The 21,110-nt window shown below is 41.8% G+C and overlaps 1 protein-coding gene across 1 annotated transcript in view; it reads left to right on the top strand.

Annotated features, from left to right (window-relative positions):
* The window catches only part of ME3 (malic enzyme 3), a 112,722-nt gene that overhangs the window by 67,587 nt on the left and 24,025 nt on the right, over window positions 1-21,110 (top strand). Inside the window, exons 4-6 of the mRNA XM_026034925.1 lie at window positions 3,606-3,681; window positions 9,228-9,389; window positions 12,130-12,233. Coding sequence (XP_025890710.1) covers window positions 3,606-3,681; window positions 9,228-9,389; window positions 12,130-12,233 — 342 coding nt within the window. The remainder of the gene's footprint in view (window positions 1-3,605; window positions 3,682-9,227; window positions 9,390-12,129; window positions 12,234-21,110) is intronic.

Genomic DNA, 21,110 nt, shown 5'->3' with positions numbered 1-21,110 from the left:
AAGGCTTTCTCTTTTAAGAGAAGCAGCTTCTCACTGATTGAAAGCATACAAGAATAATTTTGTTTCTTAAGAAATGAGACATGTTAGAACTTGCTCCTTCCCAAATGTCTGCAAGAAATGAACATTACTCCTAAAAGCTGTTACCATCTTCTGTCATTTCCTCCTCTGAGCATCTCCTCCTCAGTCTCCCTTGTCCCTTAATGCTTTCTAATCTGAGCATTGCAATTCTGGCATTGTCTTCATTTTGGGTCTTTTACAATGTCATCAGCATGGCCAGTATTTAATGGGTGCTGAGCACAAGCACAGGATTTTTCCAGTGGCTCACATGATAAACTGTAGAGATTGGTAATTTATTCCTGGAACACTTCCATGAATTCAGCTGGAACAAAACCAAAAGCAGAAAGAAAATGGCCCTGGGTTAGGGATGGGAAATGGTCCTGTGGGGTTTAGGTGAACATATCCAACCCSTTTGGCAGATTTGCAGTCATGATCTGCAACCTGCCAAATCCTGCAGTCTGACTGAGACAGACTGACTAAGTTGCTGAAACCCACACAGAAATACCAGGCCAGTAATGACCTAAGAAGCCATAACAGTCCTTGAAAGTCCCTGAATCCTTATAGACCTGCTAATGGGTGCATTAACATCTAGTCTAGCTTCCACCATAATTAAGGAGGTCTGTAATGAAACAGTGATTTTAAGGAAATGACCAAATGGACAAAGCTCTGAAACCYCTCATGAATGCAAGTTGGAGCACTCCCCGCCCCATGTTACCCCTGCAAAGATAACTACTCACTCAAGTTTCTATTTAGCCTGAAGTGGTTTTGCACAGTTTGCACATCCTGGCTTGACACTGGTAGGGTAGTTATTTTTTACTAAGCTTTTTTTCTTGTATTTTTACCTGTTTGCTTGTGTGCTTGGTACAGATAACTATGAAAACAGCTTCTTCTCTGTGGAGAATGAAGATATGCAGTGGCCAAAACAGCGTTGACCTTCCAAAGCAGGCAGTGCCAGTAGTGCGTTACAAGTTCATCTAAATTAAGACTTCTCCTTTTGTCTAGAGTAAAAGGAGGGAGTCATTTTTCATTCAAAGTCCTCCATCTTCTGGCAGCAGAGATCAGGTGCTAGGACTGGTACCTTGTCCATCGCCTGATTGGAGAGCAAATGTGTGTCCACATCCATTTTCTTTGCAGAAAAGGATTTACAGAAGTAAAATAATATTAAATTCATAYCAAATAAAAATAATTTTAAAGGGACCACAGATTCTGAAAGTGATATCACTTTTTTTCTTGTTTAGCAGCTGCCAACTTGGATTTGTCTATTTTAAGTCAAGGCAGTGCATTTTCAGGCAAAACATATTATGGTGGTAGTAGCAAGTGTCTTCTTCCAGGCAACATAATGAGAGCTGTCAGCAGATTTTGGAAGACCAGATTACAATGTCTCTTCTCACAGATCTGTGGAGGGGGTTGGAAAGCAGCCTGCAGCTGTCCTGAGACAGCCCTCAGAGCCGAGGGCTCTTTTGAAGCACTGGGTATTTGTCATTTTTGCTTTATCTGAAATATGTGAGTGTTCATCAAGGAGCAGGACAGGTGATGGTTAGAGAGCTGGGGCTCAGTTTCTGCTGCAAGCATGGGGTATCTTTCAGATACTTTGTGCTTTTAATCTCTGGCTGTTGAGTCCTCGCTGAATGCAGAAGGTAACAGCATAGTACCTCCTTTTTTTATGGAGATTAGCACCTGTGAATCATATCTCAGAGTTAGGCCATATGTATATGATTAACTTGTTGATTACTAGGCAGTTTTAAAGAAGTATGCTGAATTAATGGAGCAATATTTTCCTTTTCTTGCAATTCTGATCTTTCTCTGTGTTGAAGCCATTAATGTAGAAGTCAGCACTGTTTTATTTATCTTCTTTTCAAAACTGAGCTTTTTCATCAAGATCCCACAGATGACTCTGGGAAGATATTTGCCCTCCTAGCAGGGTCATATGAGGGATGTCTTCACTTAGGAGAAGCCAAAATTTGTTTGCTACCAAAATGGGGCTTATAATGCCAAAACACCCAAGCAGAGATTAGTCAATGTGAATAATATTATCCTGGGATTGGAAGTATACTACAGTATAGTAAGGTAAGGATACTATTTTTGAATATAATAGCAAAAGGAGAAAAATAAGCTGCTGGTCATAAATGTATTGTAAGACTTCCAGGGTCTTCCAGGGTCTTCCAGGCCCTAATTTTCTTAAAAAGATGGCATTTTCTTTAGATAGTGACGACCTTTGTTTTGAGAAGAGTTTAGCCTTAACATGGTCAGGTACGCCACTGTTACCGCAAATGTTACTGCAAATGTTTCCTACTGAAGCTCCATCCTATTCCTTCTGTTTCACTTCTCATATTTCGGGGTGTTTTTCATCAGGGAAATCGGGTTTCAAAAACTTGGATCAGATAATCATGTAGAAAAAAAAGATGTTATAAAGACAATTTTTTTTTTGGTCGAGGTAAATGCTGTGGCAAATATTGATCCAAATGCTCATATTGCAGAGGGGACATATGGGGATTGCTTTGCACTAGTCAACACTGATTTTAATGCCAAGTGAGGTATAGTGTAGAGTTACTGAATGAAGTTACATATGCATATCAAACCTCTGTGAGGGACAACTAATGTCTCCATTATCTTACATCCTTATATGGGTATCTACAGACATAAGCCCAAGCCCACAGCTACTTGCAGAGTCCAGGCAAGATGATCAGAGTGAGATAAGCTTTCCTTGAAATGTTTATAGTCCCTGAAGACTGAGAGCAAGARGGGAGACAGTTTTAAGGAGCTAAATTGCCTTCTCTAAGATCTACGGCATAATATGGCAAAGGCTTGACAAGAGCTCCTCAGTCCCGGAGTGGTGTCCTGCTTATGAGACTACTACACCTCATCAGGAACCTGTTCAGGTTGGCTCTAACTTTAGTTCTATACAGTATTGTTAATATCCAAATAAATTGTCTAGACTCCCTGTATAATCTGTTGAAACAGAGGTTTCTGGAACATGATTCAGCTYATTCTGGGTAGACATCTAAAACAGGTCAGATGATCAGACTCTGGAAGGGCTTAGAAACATTCAAAATTCTTTCCACTAAAGAGGGAAGACTAGCTCTGAAGTAGTCATCCCATGATTAACATCATTACCTGGATGAGAAGAACAAACTTACACTGTTTGAACAGCCAGCTATAAGGTTTTTTCTGTGTGTGTAAGAGAYTATAAGAAAATTTTAAGCAAAATCATCAGCCTCTCTTGTATTTAGCAGAGATATTAAACAAAAAATAAATTTTAACAAATCTTTAACAAAAAAAGTCTGATTTACTTCCCAAAATAAATTTTGCAATGGTGGAATGTGCAATACCAGACTGTGAAAGAAGCTGCCATTATGGATCTTGAGCCTTGCTGTTCTGAAATGAAAACTGAACTTGGTATTAGCTGTCCCCAGAAGTCTTATTTAAATGCCAGTGAATGATCTCAGTAGCTTTTTGTTTGTTCTCAGTAGCTTTTTTCCCTGTATTTTCAAGTTTTTATTTTATCTGAGTTACTGATTTTATTACAAAGTTTCTTTTTTCTTTCCTAGGGGGTTGTTTATCACCATTCATGACAAAGGACATATTGCAACAATGCTAAACTCTTGGCCTGAAGAAAACATTAAGGTATGTGTCATGTCATCTGTGGATGGGGAATCTCTAGGGAGCTGGGTGTAAAATCGGATGCTGAATGGAACTGTGTGATGTTTTTACAGAATTACTGGCTAAAAGGACAAGATAAGAAATATTCCTTCCCTCAAAGAGTTTCCTGGCCATTCCAGGCCAAGAGTTTCCATTGAACCTCAGAGACTCTAATATGTATGAGCTCTGAGATGTTTTTTTATCAAAGGTAGCAGGACCTTAATGAATAAAAAGAGTATGCATTGTAATAAATTTTTGCAGGACAGAGTTCTGACCAAGACCAAAGATATGGATATTRAAGAATTTTGTGGCTAACTTGAGACTCTTTTAGATATACCGAGGCTCTTAAGATATCTATTATAGCTAACTTGGTGCTTGTAAAACTTATTTCTAAAGTGATGAGTCATGCAGCCTCTGGACTGCCAATTTTCCAAAAACTTTTTGATATCCAGCAGCCGAAAAAGCTATTTACACCACACCCAAAAAGCGATCTTTTGAAGTGTTCTTCACTAAAGCTTAGGGGAAGGCAAGTCCCTGGCATGAAATAAAGTCAACACTAAAGACAGGTCATGCCAACCACTTCCTTCATCAGTTTTAAATTAAGAGTGTCAGGGAATTACCCTGACTGTGGATGGAAAATCAATCTTGTATCAGTCAGCTGTTGCTCCCAGGAACAAAGTCGAGAAAACATTTCTAAGAAAAATAAACAATATTTAACATGTTTCCAGAAGAAATAATCATATTCCTGTGAGCTTGTCTTTGGAACCAAGGAGAACAAATGCAGACTAGGTATTTTGTCTTTGCTCTGTTCAATGATCTCAGTATTTCCAGTTCTTTCTGACTCAGGATTGTCTGCAAGACTCCTTATGGCTGAGAGATGTTTTTGCAATTGGGAACCTGGCACAGAAAGGTTAAACTCTGTTGTTAAGACACTCCAAACAGACCATAGGAAGTGCAGTGATCCATGTAAGAGATTCAGTCTCTCTACTTTCCCAAACTGACAGACTACAGAGGCAAATAATTTCATCAGTATTTCTGTTTTGGACTGCAGATTTCAAAGAAATTCCATATTTCAGAATTCCATATATGGAACTCAGAATTCCATAAATGTTTGCACACAGAATTTGCCATGCCTAAACTGGTAGGCCCTTGAGCACTGTTGTGATTTTGAGATAAGTAGGGAGGCACCTGAACTGCACCTAAGTCCCTGAAGTAACGTAGGTTTTTTTAGACAGTCTCTGAACACATTGGCAGCAGTAAGTCTCATTAAAGACAATGACGAAATACGTGGAAATACTGCCCCACATTTTGCTTCATGGCTCCTTAGAGCCTTATGGCAACAACACTTGTCATGGAAATGGGAAATCTGGGTGATTGACCTGGGTCTTCTGCCTGGAAAGGCATATTCATGTGACCCTCTGTTTCAGTATGTCTGTCCCAGGATTCCTAATGAATCCTGCCATGAGGAGATGTTGGATAAAATGCACACAGTCCTTATCAGCACCTCTCTCTTGCTGATTTTCTCTCTCATTCCTTAGTCTTGCTTTCTTTCCTCCAGTGTGGCCCAGGTAGAGCACAGGGTACAGGGGCTCATGCAGGTACAGGAGGGGCTCATGCAGGATAGTTCTGTGATAAGGCCCAGTCCTGGAGAATGAGCGCTGTGGGTTCAAACCACCTCAAGCTGATGAGAGCCTAGAAAACCCTATCTYCTCTCCACAGACAAATGTGTCACCCTGCAAGCTGTGGAACTGGCCTGCTTACCCTCTCTACCTCAACGGGATGTTTATCCTGAGAATTTAGAATCTCACTCAGCACTTAGAATCACAAGCAGATGGAGCCTTTCAGATTTGTCCTTGAGCATACGGTTTGCTGCTGGTGGGCTCAAGGCATCAGTCCTTCCTAGAAAGCTTAAGCTTGTGTGACCAATATAGGGAGATGGGAGTCGTAACAAGACACATTCACCCCTCTTCACTGCCCAAGGAGCTTGGAGATGAGCTTATTGCTCCAGATATTCTGCTGGGCCAGAAGGCTCCTCCTTAGGCCCTGCAGTAGTGAGCTACTCACWTAGAGCACTTGGTCAAATAGAGTCTAAGGTCTGGACTCATCTCAGTTAGTGCTAGCTGTCTATAGGCTAGCACTCAACCTCATCTTGTTATTCTGATACATACTGGTCAATGAAAAGGAGGATGGGCATCTTCCAAGAGATTTAACATCTTCCATCCGTTACAAAAACACGTGGTGGTTGGAGAAGACATTCTGTGGAGATGTCTGTTCCTCCCCATTAGCTATCGAAGCTTAGAAATGGACTCAGTGTTTGGCACATCCAACTTTTGTTGGGTGGTGATGATTAAAAGCATTATTTTCATGTGGTTGTCAGTCAGGTATGCACTGAAACTTTACTTCTAATTTTTTTTAACGCAAAGGACTATAAGCAAATGTGCATCCAATGCCCTCTCTTCAAAATACACAGCAGCAAATTTTTTTTTTTTTACAAATTTTCTGCTTTCATGTGTCTTTCAAGTGCTCTGTACCTCAGAAGGCTTTGGTACGTTTACACTGCAGCACTTCTAAGAATTCTAAGACCTGTAAGACCTTTCTTCAAAAGGTACTATCTGTGATTTGCTTACAAGTGCTATCAAGACATTTTCAGGATGTATTTAAATATTTTTCAAAAAAAAAATTCTTTACATAGTTAGAATTTTGACTTTTTTTCCATCAGTTGCAGGATAAACCAGTCTTAGTGCATGCACATGCCGTTTCCCATATTCCAATGGGAAACCTTCCATTCCCAAATGCATCCTCTGGGTGTGGAGAAGTGAGTGCACACCCAGAAACAGATGGAGCCCACCCAAAAAAAGAGAGAGATTTTCCCACTGGCTAATACTTCTCGTTGACTCAGAAGGAAAAAAAAAAGTCCCAAAAAAGACTCTTTGGAAAAGAATAAGAGTTTTACTGTCATGGTTATGAATCTCCCTCAGAAGGACATGTTCAACATCTAGCTTAGTAATAGGTGTATAGTTTAAATAGGTTTAAATTTGTTTAAATAGATTTTTCAAGGAAGGTCCACCCTAGGGGAATTCTAACTCCTAGTGACAAGAAAATAGCAACAACAAAAGAGCAGACATTCTAAATATAGCAGGGCAGTTTGAAAATAATTGCTGTTGCATATAGATTGTCACTATTATTATGTGCATTACAATCCTGGAATATGGGAATATGTCATGCGAATACCATCATACAATCCTGAAACTACCAGAGGTTTTGGTTGATTGRTTGGGTTTTTTTGTTTTGTTTTGTTTTGTTTTTGCTAAAAGGCAAGGCAAAGGTAAAAGGCAAAATAGATGCATAAGTGCCCTGTGTATCTTTTATTTCTTCTAAGACTTAATCCAGAACTATGCAATCTAGTATAATGTAATTCTTTTCTCCTGTTACAAAATTTATGTTAATTTAAGGCAGAAAGTATCCTTGGGAGATGTTTATAATTTATGCTAAATAAAMACATCTGGCTGTTTATCATGAAGCCTTGATGCAAAATTCCTTTCACAGTTTCTCCCTTTAATCAACTGAAATAGACAGGAAAGGACATTGAAATAGGAAAATGCAGAAAGGGGTTTATTGCATTCCTAAATAAGGAAATGCTTCTCCATCCTAGCGATAAAATAACATATTTTTATTATTCCCCACAAAAAGAAAGTACAGCTGCTGAAATGTGCTGGTGAGCTTCTGATCCCTCATTCTCTTTATTCCTTGCTGAAGCAAACGCATGTGTGTGTCCAAATTTTGGCTTTAACTTTTCAAATCAGAAGAGAAAGAACTTCTCCACAGTTTTCTCCTTTGAAATCCAAGCTAGACTATGCTTTTGAGTCACCCGCAGTCCAGTGACCCATTTGATGTGAGCGCTCTGTTCTCTGAAGTGCTGTGACAGCACTGAAAGTTGAGGTTTGTTATTGTATTTACAGCTTTTCTCCCGCAGTGGGAATGGGCTCCAACATCTTCCTGTTCCTACTGGGTTTCAGAGCTGCCCACAAGAGAGCCTGACCCTGGGGACAAAACTTTCTTACATAGTAGTTAACCTAAAATATGTGAACCTTAGTGAGAGCTTCTTGTTCTTTGCCTCCGAAAGTCAGGATGATGTAAAGTGTGAACTGCACAGCTCAGCTTTGGACTTCTAAGTTGGACAGTGTTGATCAGGCGTTTATTTCCTTTTGTCACAAGGAAAAGACACAGTAAAGAGGAATGCAGGCATCTATAGGACAGAGACCGGAGCGAGGTGACTCATCACAGTATTGATGAAATACAGAAGGCCTAGTACACAGAGTTAAATGGCAATGGTTTAACTCTCAGTTAGGTGAGAAAAAAAAAGATTTAATATTAAGTATAGTAATATTAAGTATTACTATTAAGTAATAGTGTAAGAGACTTGTCCAGTAACTGGACAAGTATCTATAGCCACTTCATGTGAACAGTGTTCCCTYAGACCCTGTTAGGCCATGCTTATAGTCAGTAGAGTGAAACAGGTATTTCTGAGGCAGGGTAAATCTGATCAGGTTTAGGTGTCAACAAAGAGATGAGTGGCGTTATGCCTTAAAAAATTCTTCTTCCCGCTACTGACTATAAAAGGAGCACAGGATAACTTGCTCAGGTAAAGACACTTGCAGCGTAAATGGCTGCATTTGGTGAGAAGAACCTTGACCAATGACTTTAAATGAGCTTGTCTAGGTGAGAGGAGGTTGTAAGGACTGACATTTTGATGGTTATACCTTCAGTGGGTTTGAACRGCCCCTCTACAGCCCATGCTGTTAACAGGGCAAGAAACTTCTCTCAATCTGCCTTGCAATCACAGGTTTACTGCAGTGTAGACATCTCCTAAGTGACCATTGACSAATTCCTTCTCTATTTTTTTGGTTACTATTCATTTCTTCTATCCTTATGAATGTCTCAGTGTTTTCCTTATAGCCCTCCCCATTTTATTTTGCAAACTCAGTGCTATCTCACTACTACTGTCAGAGACACCAGAGGCAAGAGGACCCAGTTACAATGAGCTCTGCTTTGATTTTTTGATGTTGGCCACTCTACAGATGCTCTTCAAGAGTGTGAAGACTTGTGCTGGTTTCTTTCACATAAGTAGTTCATGAGCAAAGGTGTTTTTGCACAGAACACTTTTTCTAGTTGTCCAATGACAAAAGAGAGGAAAAACCAGAGCCAGATCTCTTTGATGCAGCTTTTGACTGTACRGATGGGAGTGCCGAAAGAGTCATGCTTATGGTTCTGCCACCACAGAATTGAAATGTTAGTGAACTGCTGTACTCCCACACTGAGTGCAGCTTACCCATCAGTCATGTTATTTCCTCCCCAGAATGAAGAGCCCCATAACATCAATAGCTGATTGGCAATAATATTGGCATAAATTATGTAGAAGTAACAAATATCCATTGCACAAATGCAAATGGCATTGGTATAAAGACAATGGGGTTGATTTTGCTACTAGAGCCTTGGAAACACCATACAGTGGTCTCTTTTGATCCTCTTAGGCTATCGTGGTGACAGATGGAGAGAGGATCCTCGGATTAGGAGATCTAGGAAGTTATGGCATGGGTATCCCAGTGGGGAAGCTTGCTTTGTACACGGCTTGTGGTGGAGTTCAYCCACAACAGTGTCTCCCTGTCCTGCTGGATGTTGGCACAGACAATGAGGTAAGATGTAGAWTTTTTCATGAGTCTGACAGGGGGAGGAATTGTTGAGATTGATGCTTAACTCTGAGGTCAGTTCCCTAAATGTGGAGGCAAAGCCAGAGACATTCAAGATCAGATGATGGCTAGACCAGCACAGGGGGAAGTGGCCAGGTTGCATTCCTGTTTAACGATCAAGAAGCTTTTGTTCTTATGGAGAACTGAAATAAACACTGAATAGCCTCCTAGTCCCCTGGTGAGAAGACTCAGAGCATTGCCAGTTGGAGCTGATAGGTCAGCTCCATCTTTCAGCATGGCAAGGTGAGTTAAAAGATTTCAGCCAGGAAGATCCAGATTTATTCTTCCTGTGGTAATTCTGAGGAAACAGACAGATGCCCATGTCGATGTGGAGGTGACTGTGTTCCAGCAAGTGGAGAATCCCTGGTGGGTAGTTTGTGAATGATTAATTTCAATGTTTTGTCAGATTGCACACTTCACTGCACACGATAACCAGACAGGAGGACTCCATCCATYTGTTTGCTGATTTTTGCTTTATGACTCTGGCTCTGAAAGGCTGAAGTGCAGCATTTTAGCAATGCCAGAATGGACATCTGTGAGGATTTTTTTTTTTTTTTTTAATGAATACCTTATATTCACATGTGGTGGCCAGGGTTTGTCCACAGCTGTAAAACGTACTTGTATCTCTCTTGACCCTAAGTAAAACAAACATATTTCTTGAGAGAAATGACAAATCTGGGATATAAAAGCTTTGAGCTTGTATATGAAGTTGTATGCTTCCATGATTCCTTGACATTTTCAGACATCTACTGCAAAGCTATATTTTCAGCACCTCTTTCACTCAAGCCCCAGGTCTCTCACACTAGTCACTTGAAAAGAAAGYAAGCAAAATCAGTAGCCATAGACGATATTTAGCATGAAGTCCCAACCATCTCTTCTGTTTCTGATCCCATAAGTCTTGTACCCTGTTGGTGCAGTAGCCAGTCCATGAGGGACCTGGGTGCAGGTGCTTCTGAGGGACACAAATCCAGAGAAGCACACTGGACAAGTTCAAGGGACTTCACACTGAACTTCAAGGGTAGCTGGTATCAGAGAAAGGGACTTTCAGGATCAGTTTCCAAGTTCTGAACACTTTCAAGTTGTCCAAGTTCCCATGTAATTTATGTGTCCAGAAACTTCTCTATGGAAGCAGTTTCCAGAGCTGGGATTAAGATAACACAAGCAGCACAGTTTCTAGACAGTTTTGACCATAAGCCTCCTTCACAATACAATTGATTAATTAATTCATTTAATGGCTTTCTCCTGTGCATAAATCCAGCATCACCCAACCCTAAGCACAACCAAGCAGCATCATGCTCTTGGTGTGAGTTTATTCTAACGTCACCATTTCGTCAGTGCAGAGATAGCTCCAGTATGCGCCCATCCTCTTCATAKCTCCCTGCTAATATATAGTGAACCTAGGGTGACAGTGCAACTAAYACAGGCATCTCGAGTAGAATGGAGTAAAGACAGCAGCCTCATTACATTTTTAACAGCACTTCCCACCTTGTCTTTTTGACAGTCTAGAATACTCTCATGTATACTTTCAACAAATCAGTCCTTTTTAAGAAACTGACATTTCCAAGCACACCTGAGAAAATCTTCTACTCCACAAAGAGGCCAGAACACCGGGAGCTATATGAATAACCAATGAATTAATACAAATGAGTCTACTTTCTGTTTCATGCTCCTGATGAGTTAGGTTAGTKTGTCAAATGCAAATGAAAACCTCTTTCATTTTTCCTGCTAAAGAAAAACAGCTGTGGCTAGAAAAACTGAYCTAATTTTAGTTCTGCCAGTCCTTCGAGCACATATGGCTAGAGGACAACGTGCTGGTGATAGGYTGTCCTCTTCTCATATCAATAATTCAGTTCCTGAAATCAGGAGGGAACTCTAGTGGCTTTGGAGTGACTCACCAAGGTGTTGGCCCACCTGTCTCCTGCCTTTCTCTGTCCTGTGATTTTTCCCCAAGTTATCTCTGTTTCCATGCTGAGCCAGCCCTTTGACATACCAATCTTAACTTAACACCTGGTTGATTGTCTGGAGCCATGGCCCTTTTTTATATTCACAGCAGGATCTAAAAAATAAACTGTTTGGGGATAAAAAAAGTTCTGCCATGACAAATGTAGATGACTAGTGCTGAGCGCTTGCTAAAGGGTATTGGAACCTTCCAGCAGCTGATTACTGGYTCTGCTCTACTCTGGACTATCTCCTAAAGACCAAAGTGATGGATCATTTCAGGTTATCTCAGACGAGCCTCATTGCTCAAGATGCTATTGGGCCAACACCCTTCACTGCAGTGAGAGCTGAACATTTCTAGAACTGAGTGGGCCACAAGTGCTCCCTACACAAGGTCATCTTTATTCACTAAGAGTGAGACACGCACCTTGGTAGAGTGTCTAGTAGACTGTTTCTGTTTGGGGGATGCAGAGCTCCTTTTCCTCTTGTAATCCAACATCACTAAGTTCCTCTGACTGTCACCACAAAAGATCACAGTCTACAACACAACAGGTCTACAACACAGTCTACAACACAAGCAGACTTTTRGATCTGCCCTGTGATCTGGAAGAGCTGTGTAAACTAGTGTTCCCTGCATAATGAGTAAAACTAAGATGACTAGAATAGAGAAATGTTTTGGGAGGCTAGGACATAAATCTCCCTCCAGGCATGGAAAAGACACTGTCAACAGAATTCCTTTGTGTCCTAGGCTCTCCTGAATGATCCACTGTATATTGGACTGAAACACAAGAGGGTTCGTGGGAAACAATACGACGAACTGATTGATGAGTTTATGCAGGCAGTTACCAAYAAGTAAGTACATGCCTCCTCCGAGCTGCTTCTATTTAAGAACAAACGATGCAACTCTTGAAATAAACATTAATCTAATTGATTGTCCAAGCAAAGGAAGGTCATTTAAATGCAAGTCTCCTGGGTGGTCTACGAATGATTCTTTGTGCTTGAGCACTCTATGTCAAGATTATTTATATCTTCAGGGAACCAAAATGGGACTAACTATTTATATCCATTTCCTGTCCATACAGGCCTGAGGTGTCAAACATATGCCCTGTAGGCTGTAGCTGGCTTCCATCATGCATTTATGGGACTCATTCAGCAGAGACACAATATAAACTTTAATTTGTTTACCTTTTGTAAAGGCAGTTTCTATCATTCACTGTTGTGAAGAAAGTCTTCTAACTGGAAATAGCGTGGTATTGTCTGCCTGAGTCTGAAGGAAGCTTATCTATTACTTACTCTGTAAAAGTACAGGCTTCCCTGCTGGTATTGAAGCCTGTGGAATAAGAAGGCCAGGACTACAATCATGGTGTTCTTAATCCTGGGACAGACTGAATGCACATTCCCATTCTCACTGGCTGCCTGAGACAGATGATCCCTGATGTGTGTTCTCAGTGTGAAGGGAGCCTTGCTATGGGCAGAGCTGGGAATTGCATCTCAGTGCTCTGTGTGCACCTCTTGCACTGCATTTATTTCCTCTCTGTGGAGAAAAAGCAGCTTTTTCTGCCTTTCCTAAAGCAACTTAAAGATGATCATTCTCTATCATCTTTCCTAAAGATGATACGGATGAGGAAAGACAGAGAGCTGCGAGTGGTACCAGATTAATGGGTACTCCGTATCTTAATCTTGTAGGGCTTGTTCTTTGCAGATGAAGGAGCCTTGTTTGAAGATTCCTTTTCTTTTGTGGTCCAGCAGGCTCTGTGCCTGTGGAGTATCTGTGTCCGTGTGTGCCCGTGTGTGTTTTTGCAGAAATAGGAGGGAATGGGTGCTATGTGTGTCATTAGCAATCAATTCATCACATTTCCCTTGAGGTAGGAGACAATGTCCAGKGGCTAATGGCAATATCTACCCTTTGGCTGAGAAGCTTGTCTTTATACTTGGTCTGGTTACCCAGCTGGATATGGGTGGAAAACGCAGGAAATAAGGGCTGAAATGATGAGGACCATTCAATCACAACTAATGAATCAAGTGTTATGAGAGAAGAAGATGTCATGAAGAACTTTGGCATCTGTGGATGCCAGGTTCCTGCAGCTTTGTACAGCACACTGTGCACATGAAATGCTGCTTGTAGGACAGTAGTTTCTCATTTGTTGGTCAGCAACAAGATGTAGACATGTTCCATATRATGTAGGTCAGTACATTACCCCTCCAAGCTGCAGTTTCCCACCTAGGGCACAAAGGTACTGGTTTTCAGTCAGTGTTGTAGCTCCTGTATCTGTAAATACGAACACAGCAACACTGGTCTGTCTGGAGGATCAAAAATACCCAAAGGCAATCACAGAAGAGAGAATTTTGTGCTTAAGTGCCAGTTCGTGCTTCTCTGTATTGGATAAAAAATCTTGACCCAGGTGTTAGTTTACTACAGCGTAGTTTTATATAAGAAACTTGTGGGGACAACATTTTTAATTCTTTAGGACTAGAAATTACTTAGGGACTAGAAAATTAGTAAAACACAACTAAGAAATCAGAAGAAAATCTGCAGTTTGTACAAATGATTTAAGAATAGTCCATTGATTTGTGTTTGTTATTTTATTTTGACTGTAATTACTAATTAATTCTTCAAGGAAATTGTCATGTTTTCCTTTGGCCAGGAGACCACAGGGGTATTCCATTGTCAGTAYTGATGATAGATATGGAATGAGAAACCCGTTCATGGTGTCAGCCAACATAAATTTAGCTTGGGGATGTATGTTTGGGGTTTAAAATGCAGGGCCTTTTGTAACCACTACTCTTCTGATGTCAGTAACACCCAGAAAGACAATTTGCTTTTTCTATGTTTGCAGTTGGAGGGAAAGGATTGGCTGTTATTTTCCTATGTTTAGTTTACATTAATTAATCTTTGCACTGAAGAGGGGAGAGCCTCAGCCACCAAAATGATGAGCTCCTATCTTGTGAAGAGGTGATGTCACATCTAATACTTTAATACAAGTACTGGGAATAAAGTTCCTGGGATCTCTCTCCAGTTGTTGTATTTCTTTCAGCCAGGATGAATTTCTTGAACACTGGAAAGCCCAGACAATTTCTCTACAAAGTAGGGTTGAAAAAATCCATTTTATAGTTCTCCATTCACATCTGTAAGCTGTTTGAAGATCCTTGAGTTAAAGGAGCCATTAGCCTGTATTATTATCATGACCACCAACAAAATTCTAAGAGTTATTGGCATGACATCCTGTAGAAGCTCTGGACGGGGGACTGTTTCTGCTGTCAGCTGGGGTTTGGCAAACATACAAGGAGCAAACTCATTTGGCCTCAAAATTCCAGTGGAATGACTGGATGCAACCTAGTAGGAATTCTCACTTCTGTTACTAAAGGAAGCTGTGATTGTTCAGAAGGGAAAAATGTGCTCCTTTATTGCAGTCTACTTCACTGATTGAGGAAACCTGTGGGTATGATTTGGTGTGATCCTCAGTCTGCTTTGATTCCTTATGCAAATGTCTAACATCACATGAGAACATAAGTGTGGAGGAAGCTTTTGGATTGTCCCAGATCTCCTGGAATGCGAGAGGTTCTTTTTCAGCTTAATGTTCATGCTGAAATTCTGCCTGGAGGTACTTCAATTTCTCATGGAAACCATTTGTCAGTTCCTTTGCAGGAGCACCTCCCAGCCTGTCAAATAACTGCTGGCTCAAGGGACGTTTGTCACTAAGTTGGAATGTGTCAGAGCCCACAGGAAAGCCAGTAGAATGAAGATTTACAGCTCTAATGGAATAATAATACCAAGCAGATGTCAAATTTCTATAGCAGGAGACCCCATGCAGTCAATGGAAAGTGCTCCTGGTCCCATAATAGCCTCCTCATAATGGAAATAGGAGTGTGACAGAGGCTTCAGAGTTAACACAAAGTATTTAGAAATAAAGTGTGGCATTTTCAGGTCAAATAATTAAAGAAAGCCCTTCCTGGAATGTCTGAATGAAATAGCTGCATTTTCATGGTGCATAAACCTCCATTCATTACTCTTTCACATAACATACATAAAATGACTTCCTAATGAGAGTTTCGAATACTGTATTTTGCTCTTCTTGGGAGGGAACCACATTCAAAATTTGGCCCATTGAGCTTGGATTATGACAGAATGAAGAAAACTGGCAAACTGCAGTTTTCTCACAATGAATAATACAATTTGTGATGGAAAAGAACAATTATCATATTTTCCCTTTCCCCATTTAAAGGGGTAAAAAGCAAGCCAGCCAGTTTTATTCTTGAATTAGTATATCTTTTTGTATTATAGATACTCACCTAAAATGTTCAAAGATCATATTAGAAAATCCCTTAGAATTTCTAGGGCTTACATATAGGAGCAAAGGAATTTTGAAATGAAAAGAGCCAGGAGAGATGCTGTTGTGCTCACATATCCTCCATGCACTGCAGAGCGTCCAGTCCAACACTATGATGAGCCCTAGTCTTTAGAGTAGCAATGTTCTTTAAATCCCAGACTCTCTTTCAAAGCAAACCACCCACCACAGTTTTCTTCCTTCCAAAAGTTCCACAGGAACTTAAGGAAAAAATTCTTGACAGTAAGGGTGATAGAACACTGGCACAAATGACCAAGAGAGGTTGTGGAATCTCCTTTTCTGGAGATATTCAAAATCCGCCTGGATGCAATCCTGTCTAATATGTTCTAGTTGACCCTGCGTACGCAGGGGTTTTGGAATAGATGATCTCTAAAAATCCTTTCCAACCTTAATGTTTCTATCACAGAATCACAGAATGGTTGAGGTTGGAAGGAACCTCTAGAGATCAYGTAGTCCAGCCCCCCTGCTCCAGCAGTGACACCCAGAGCACGGGGCACAGGGTGGCAGCTGGGCGTGTTTGGAAGATCTCCAGAGAAGGAGACTCCACAGCCTCCCAGGGCAGCCTGTTCCAGGGCTCTGGCACCCTCACAGGAAAGAAGTTCTTCCTCACATGCAGATGGAACTGCCTGTGTTTTAACTTCTACCCGTTATCCCTTGTCCTATCACTGGCCACCACCAAGAAGAGTTTAGCCCCCTCATCCCTACATTCTGCCCTCAGGTACTTATACATATTGAGCAGATCTCATCTCAATCTTATCTTCTCCAGGCTAAACAGGCCCAGCTCACTTAACCTTTCCTCATACAATAGATACTCCAATTCCTTAATCATCTTTATCACTCTATTTTGGACCCTCTCTAGAAGCTCCACATCCCTCTGGGGAGCCCAGAACTGCCCCGAGAACTCCAGGTGCGTCCTCACCAGAGCTGAGTAGAGGGGCAGGATCACCCTATGAGCTATGATTCTATGGTCTATTATTCTTGCTTTCTCCTCAATTGATATTGGAGTTATATCATATACTACAATAAAAACAACGACCAGGTATTTATATAAGATCCTCAGTACTGCTCCACTAACTCCTGTGGCTTCATCCTGCAGTAACCCTGGAGATCAGTGGCTCCAAATGGCTAGAGATGTTGACAGATGACCTGTCCCASAGCTGTAGCCTCCGTTTTGAAAACTGGCCTCATTCACTTGCTGACAGGCCCTCGGAGAGGCCCTTCCACACCCCAGCAAACCATGTCGCAGAAGCATCATCAAGCTGTCATATTTTCATCCCCATTTCCTCTCCCATCACTGCTTATTAACAGGGTGACTGGGAAAACAGACGTTTTCTCTATTATCAGCCTGTGCCATGTGGCAGCACACAGAAGACAATGGGAGATCAACACTTTTCAGAATGGTACAAGAGGGAAAGCAGCTCTGCTGAGTACTTTTCTTGTGTTTGCTTTATAACTGATTTCCGTTTGCCTAATCCCTTTCTAGTGATTTGCTCACAAACATACCCAGCAGCTTTAGATCAGGTTCTGTGTGCTCTCCAACAAGCAGAGCCTGTTCCCCATCACATCACCTCTCTTTTAGCAGTTCTCCAGTGGCACAGCTCCCAAATTCAGCAACAACATCTTTCTGAAACAAAATCTCSAGGATAGTTGTCCTCTGTTTTATTTATTTATATATGTATTGCCTATATTTATTTATATATTATTCAAGTTATCTAGTAAATTGATCCAGAAAGTCTAGACTTAAGTGTCTAGGTATCGCTGGCAAACACAATGCCTGTACTTTTTCTTATCTTTTAATTTAAAGGTTTTGGGTGCCTAACTTGAGGAGAGATGTGTCTTGTCCTGATCCTGAGAAAGGAGGATGTACCTCTACTTTTTCACCAGTATAAGACTAAGTTTCTGAGCAGCAATGCAAGCCGTTTCTGAGTGTTTTGCCACCTGACACAGAGCAAGAAGCCACAAGTGTCAATGGTAGTGGCTTTTGGCCAATGGGTTGTAGTACCCACCGCTATCCATGCTGTTAAGACGTTTAGTTTACTAAGACATTTGAAACTGTTGCATGTGGACCTTGTGTAGTAATTAATTCCACATTTGATGTGGGCAGTAAGATCCCAAATAAAGGCTGACTTGATTTAATTTCTATATCTATTATCAAAGTTTACTCAGTTGCTAGCTATTTTTTTCTCTGCTTCTCTTTCCGTAGGGCTGAGAACTAGTAGTTTCTCTTGCCAGTCTGAAGTGGGGATGAAGAAGTTAGAAAACCTGAAAACCTGTTCTGTCTAAAATGATTCATTGTAGTTAATGACTAAGAGCAGGAAAAGATATGGTGGTATCTGAGGCAGAAGAGGATCTGTCAGCTTCCCAGTGACCTTCTTTGTGTGATATCTGTGTTACACTGAAAGATCTGAGCTCATCAGCCAGCTCCTGGGATCCACTTTCAGCTAGCAGATGTTATGTAATGTTAAAGGACAGAATTTAGGCTTTATTAGATAGACTTTCTGCTACTGATGAATGACTGATTTCTAGATATGCTGCTATTGGATCCTTGTGTGACAATAGACTTTCCCTGCAAATGTGATTCCTTTTGGATACAGCCATGTTACAGATGTTGAAAGTCCTCTGCCCCAGGCTTTCCGTCTGTGGTTTTTCACCTAAGCCAGATTTATCAACCTTTGGCCTAGGAAGATTTAGCTGGAGAAGATCTTCTTGGATAGAAGGCAGAGAGCTCCCACTCAGGGCTACATCTGCAGGGTAGTGCTAGCACAGTTGCATCCCAAGAAGCCTCGTATCTCCAACTAGAATCTTTCTCTGGCCTAGTGTAAGTCACTTACCATAGCTGCCATTGGTGTTAGACTTAGTACTCGGAACTCATGAGATATGCTGTATGAAAGGACTTTTTTATTATTTTGCTATTGTAAGAACTATAATGAAGGCTGACTATGATTTTTCAATATTTTTTCCCCAAGAACTCTGAGATTAATGTTGTCTTAATCTTGTATACTGTCCATAACAGTAGCTGGTGGCAGGTGCCCAGGGATACAGCGAAGAACAGACAGACGTACAATAATACTTCCTTGGCAAATGCCCCAGCTTCCAGTAATCTGAGATTCAGGGATTTCCTGCTATCTTTGTGCTTCAAGGGTCACTCTCATTGATTTAGCTCACACTGAATCTGCAGCAGGCTTTATGCCTCGGAGCAGGGTGGCTATGTTTGTGTTGGCCAGACTCCTAGCCAGTGTTAGAAGTATTGTGCAGCCCAAGAAGATGGTGAGGCAGACAGCAGTTCCTGTAGCGTTCATGACACAGCACTCTGGCATCTGATTTCTAAATCTGATTTCTGGCATCTCTAAATCTGATTTCTGGCATCTGATTTCTAAAAGCCAATGTCACTCCAGTCTTCAAAAAAGGGCAAGAGGGAGGATGCAGGAAACTACAGGCTGGTCTCACCTCCGTCCCTGGAAAGGTGATGGAGCAGCTCATCCTAGAGAGCATTTCTAGGCATATGAAGGAGAAGGAGGTGATCAGGAGTAGTCAGCATGGATTCACCAAGGGGAAGTCATGTCTGGCAAACCTGATAGCCTTCTATGATGGGATGACTGGCCAGCTGGGCGAGGGGAGAGCCGTGGATGTTGTCTACCTTGACTTCAGCAAGGCTTTTGACAGCTCTCCCATGATATCCTCATAGGGAAGCCCCAGGAGAGTGGTCTGGATGCGTGCACAGTGAGGTGGATCCAGAACTGGCTGGATGGCAGAGCTCAGGGGGTGGTGGAGACCTGTGGCCAGTGGTGTCCCCCAGGGGTCAGTACTGGGCCCAGCGTTGTTCAACTTCTTCATTAAAAATTTAGACAGAGAGCACCCGGAGTAGGTTTGTGGGTGATACCAAGCTGGGTGGAGTGGCCGACACTCCGGAGGGCTGTGCAGCCATCTAGAGGGACCTGGACAGGCTGGAGAGTTGGGCAGAGAGGAACCTCATGAGGTTCAACAAGGACAAGTGTAGGGTCCTGCACCTGGGGAGCAGTCACCCTAGGCACGAGGACAGATTAGGGGTCGACCTGCTGGAGAGCAACTCTGTGGAGAGCGATTTGGGAGTCCTGGTTGACACCAAGTTAGCCATGAGTCAGCAGTGTGCCCTCGTGGCCAAGAAGGCCAACGGGATCCTGGCCTGCATCAGGAGGAGTGTTGCCAGCAGGTCAAGGGAGGGGATCCTGCTCCTCTCCTCAGCTCTGGTGAGGCCGCACCTGGAGTTGGGTGCAGTTCTGGGCTCCCTGGTACAAGAGGGACGTGAAATTCTAGAGAGGGTCCAGCAAAGAGCAACGAAGATGATTAAGGGACTGGAGCATCTGTCTCATGAGCAAAGACTAAGTGAGCTGGACCTGTTTAGCCTAGAGAAGAAAATATTGAGAGGAGATCTGCTCAATATGTATAAGTACCTGAGGGCAGAATGTAGGGAGGAGGGGGACAAACTCTTCTTGGTGGTGGCCAGTGATAGGATAAGGGGTTAATGCTTACAAGTTGAAACACAGGCAGTTCCATCTGCATGTGAGGAAGAACTTCCTTCCTGTGAAGGTGACAGAGCCCTGGAACAGGCTGCCCAGGGAGGTTGTGGAATCTCCTTCTCTGGAGATCTTCCAAACCCACCTGGATGCCACCCTGTGCCACATGCTCTGGGTGTCCCTGGTGGAGCAAGGTGGGTTGGACTACGTGATAGAGGTCCCTTCCAACCTCAACCATTCTGTGATTCTGTGACTTAGAGCAATAAACATTGGCTGGGCTGATATTCTGACAGTAGAGAGTTCCCTCTGCTGGCTCATGATCTCGCACTCTAGCAGGAACAACTGCATTTTTGTCTCACTCATGACCATTGCGGTAACTGTGACATATGCTATTGCGGTCACAACTTCTCATGGGTCATGGATTCTAGGGTCCACCTTTCACTGGACTATACTATGATTAACCTGGCAATCCATGACCCTGACTTGTGTCATTACTGTGTCAAAAGAATTAGCGGATATGATCATGTTGCCTGGTTTATATCTTTATCTCTCCTTTTAACACTCTTAATTTAATTAGTGATATAAATAKTGCCATTGGATCACAGTTTTGTATTGAGTTTACCAATATTTTATATTGAAATTGAAATTAAATTAAAAGTTAAATGAAATGTTTTGTATCAAAATTACCAAAAGTTTTGGCCCCATTCTTAGTTTTGAAGGAAAATCAGCCTACCACTCGGCTCAGTGGAAGTCATAACAATGAAAGGTTTTTTGTGATGTTAAATACGACATCTGCCTGCAGCCTGTAAGTAAACAAATGCTGCAAGCTTTCTGCACAAACCACAGTCCACTTGCCTGGCCTYGTGCCCTCCAGGTAGTAAATTTGTCTC

The sequence above is a fragment of the Nothoprocta perdicaria genome, unplaced genomic scaffold, assembly GCF_003342845.1.
Source record: "Nothoprocta perdicaria isolate Ctin4 unplaced genomic scaffold, notPer1 scaffold_152, whole genome shotgun sequence".
NCBI classification, from domain to species: Eukaryota; Metazoa; Chordata; class Aves; order Tinamiformes; family Tinamidae; genus Nothoprocta; species Nothoprocta perdicaria.
Note: the sequence above shows the minus strand (reverse complement) of the source record. Positions and strands in the feature narration are given on the sequence as shown.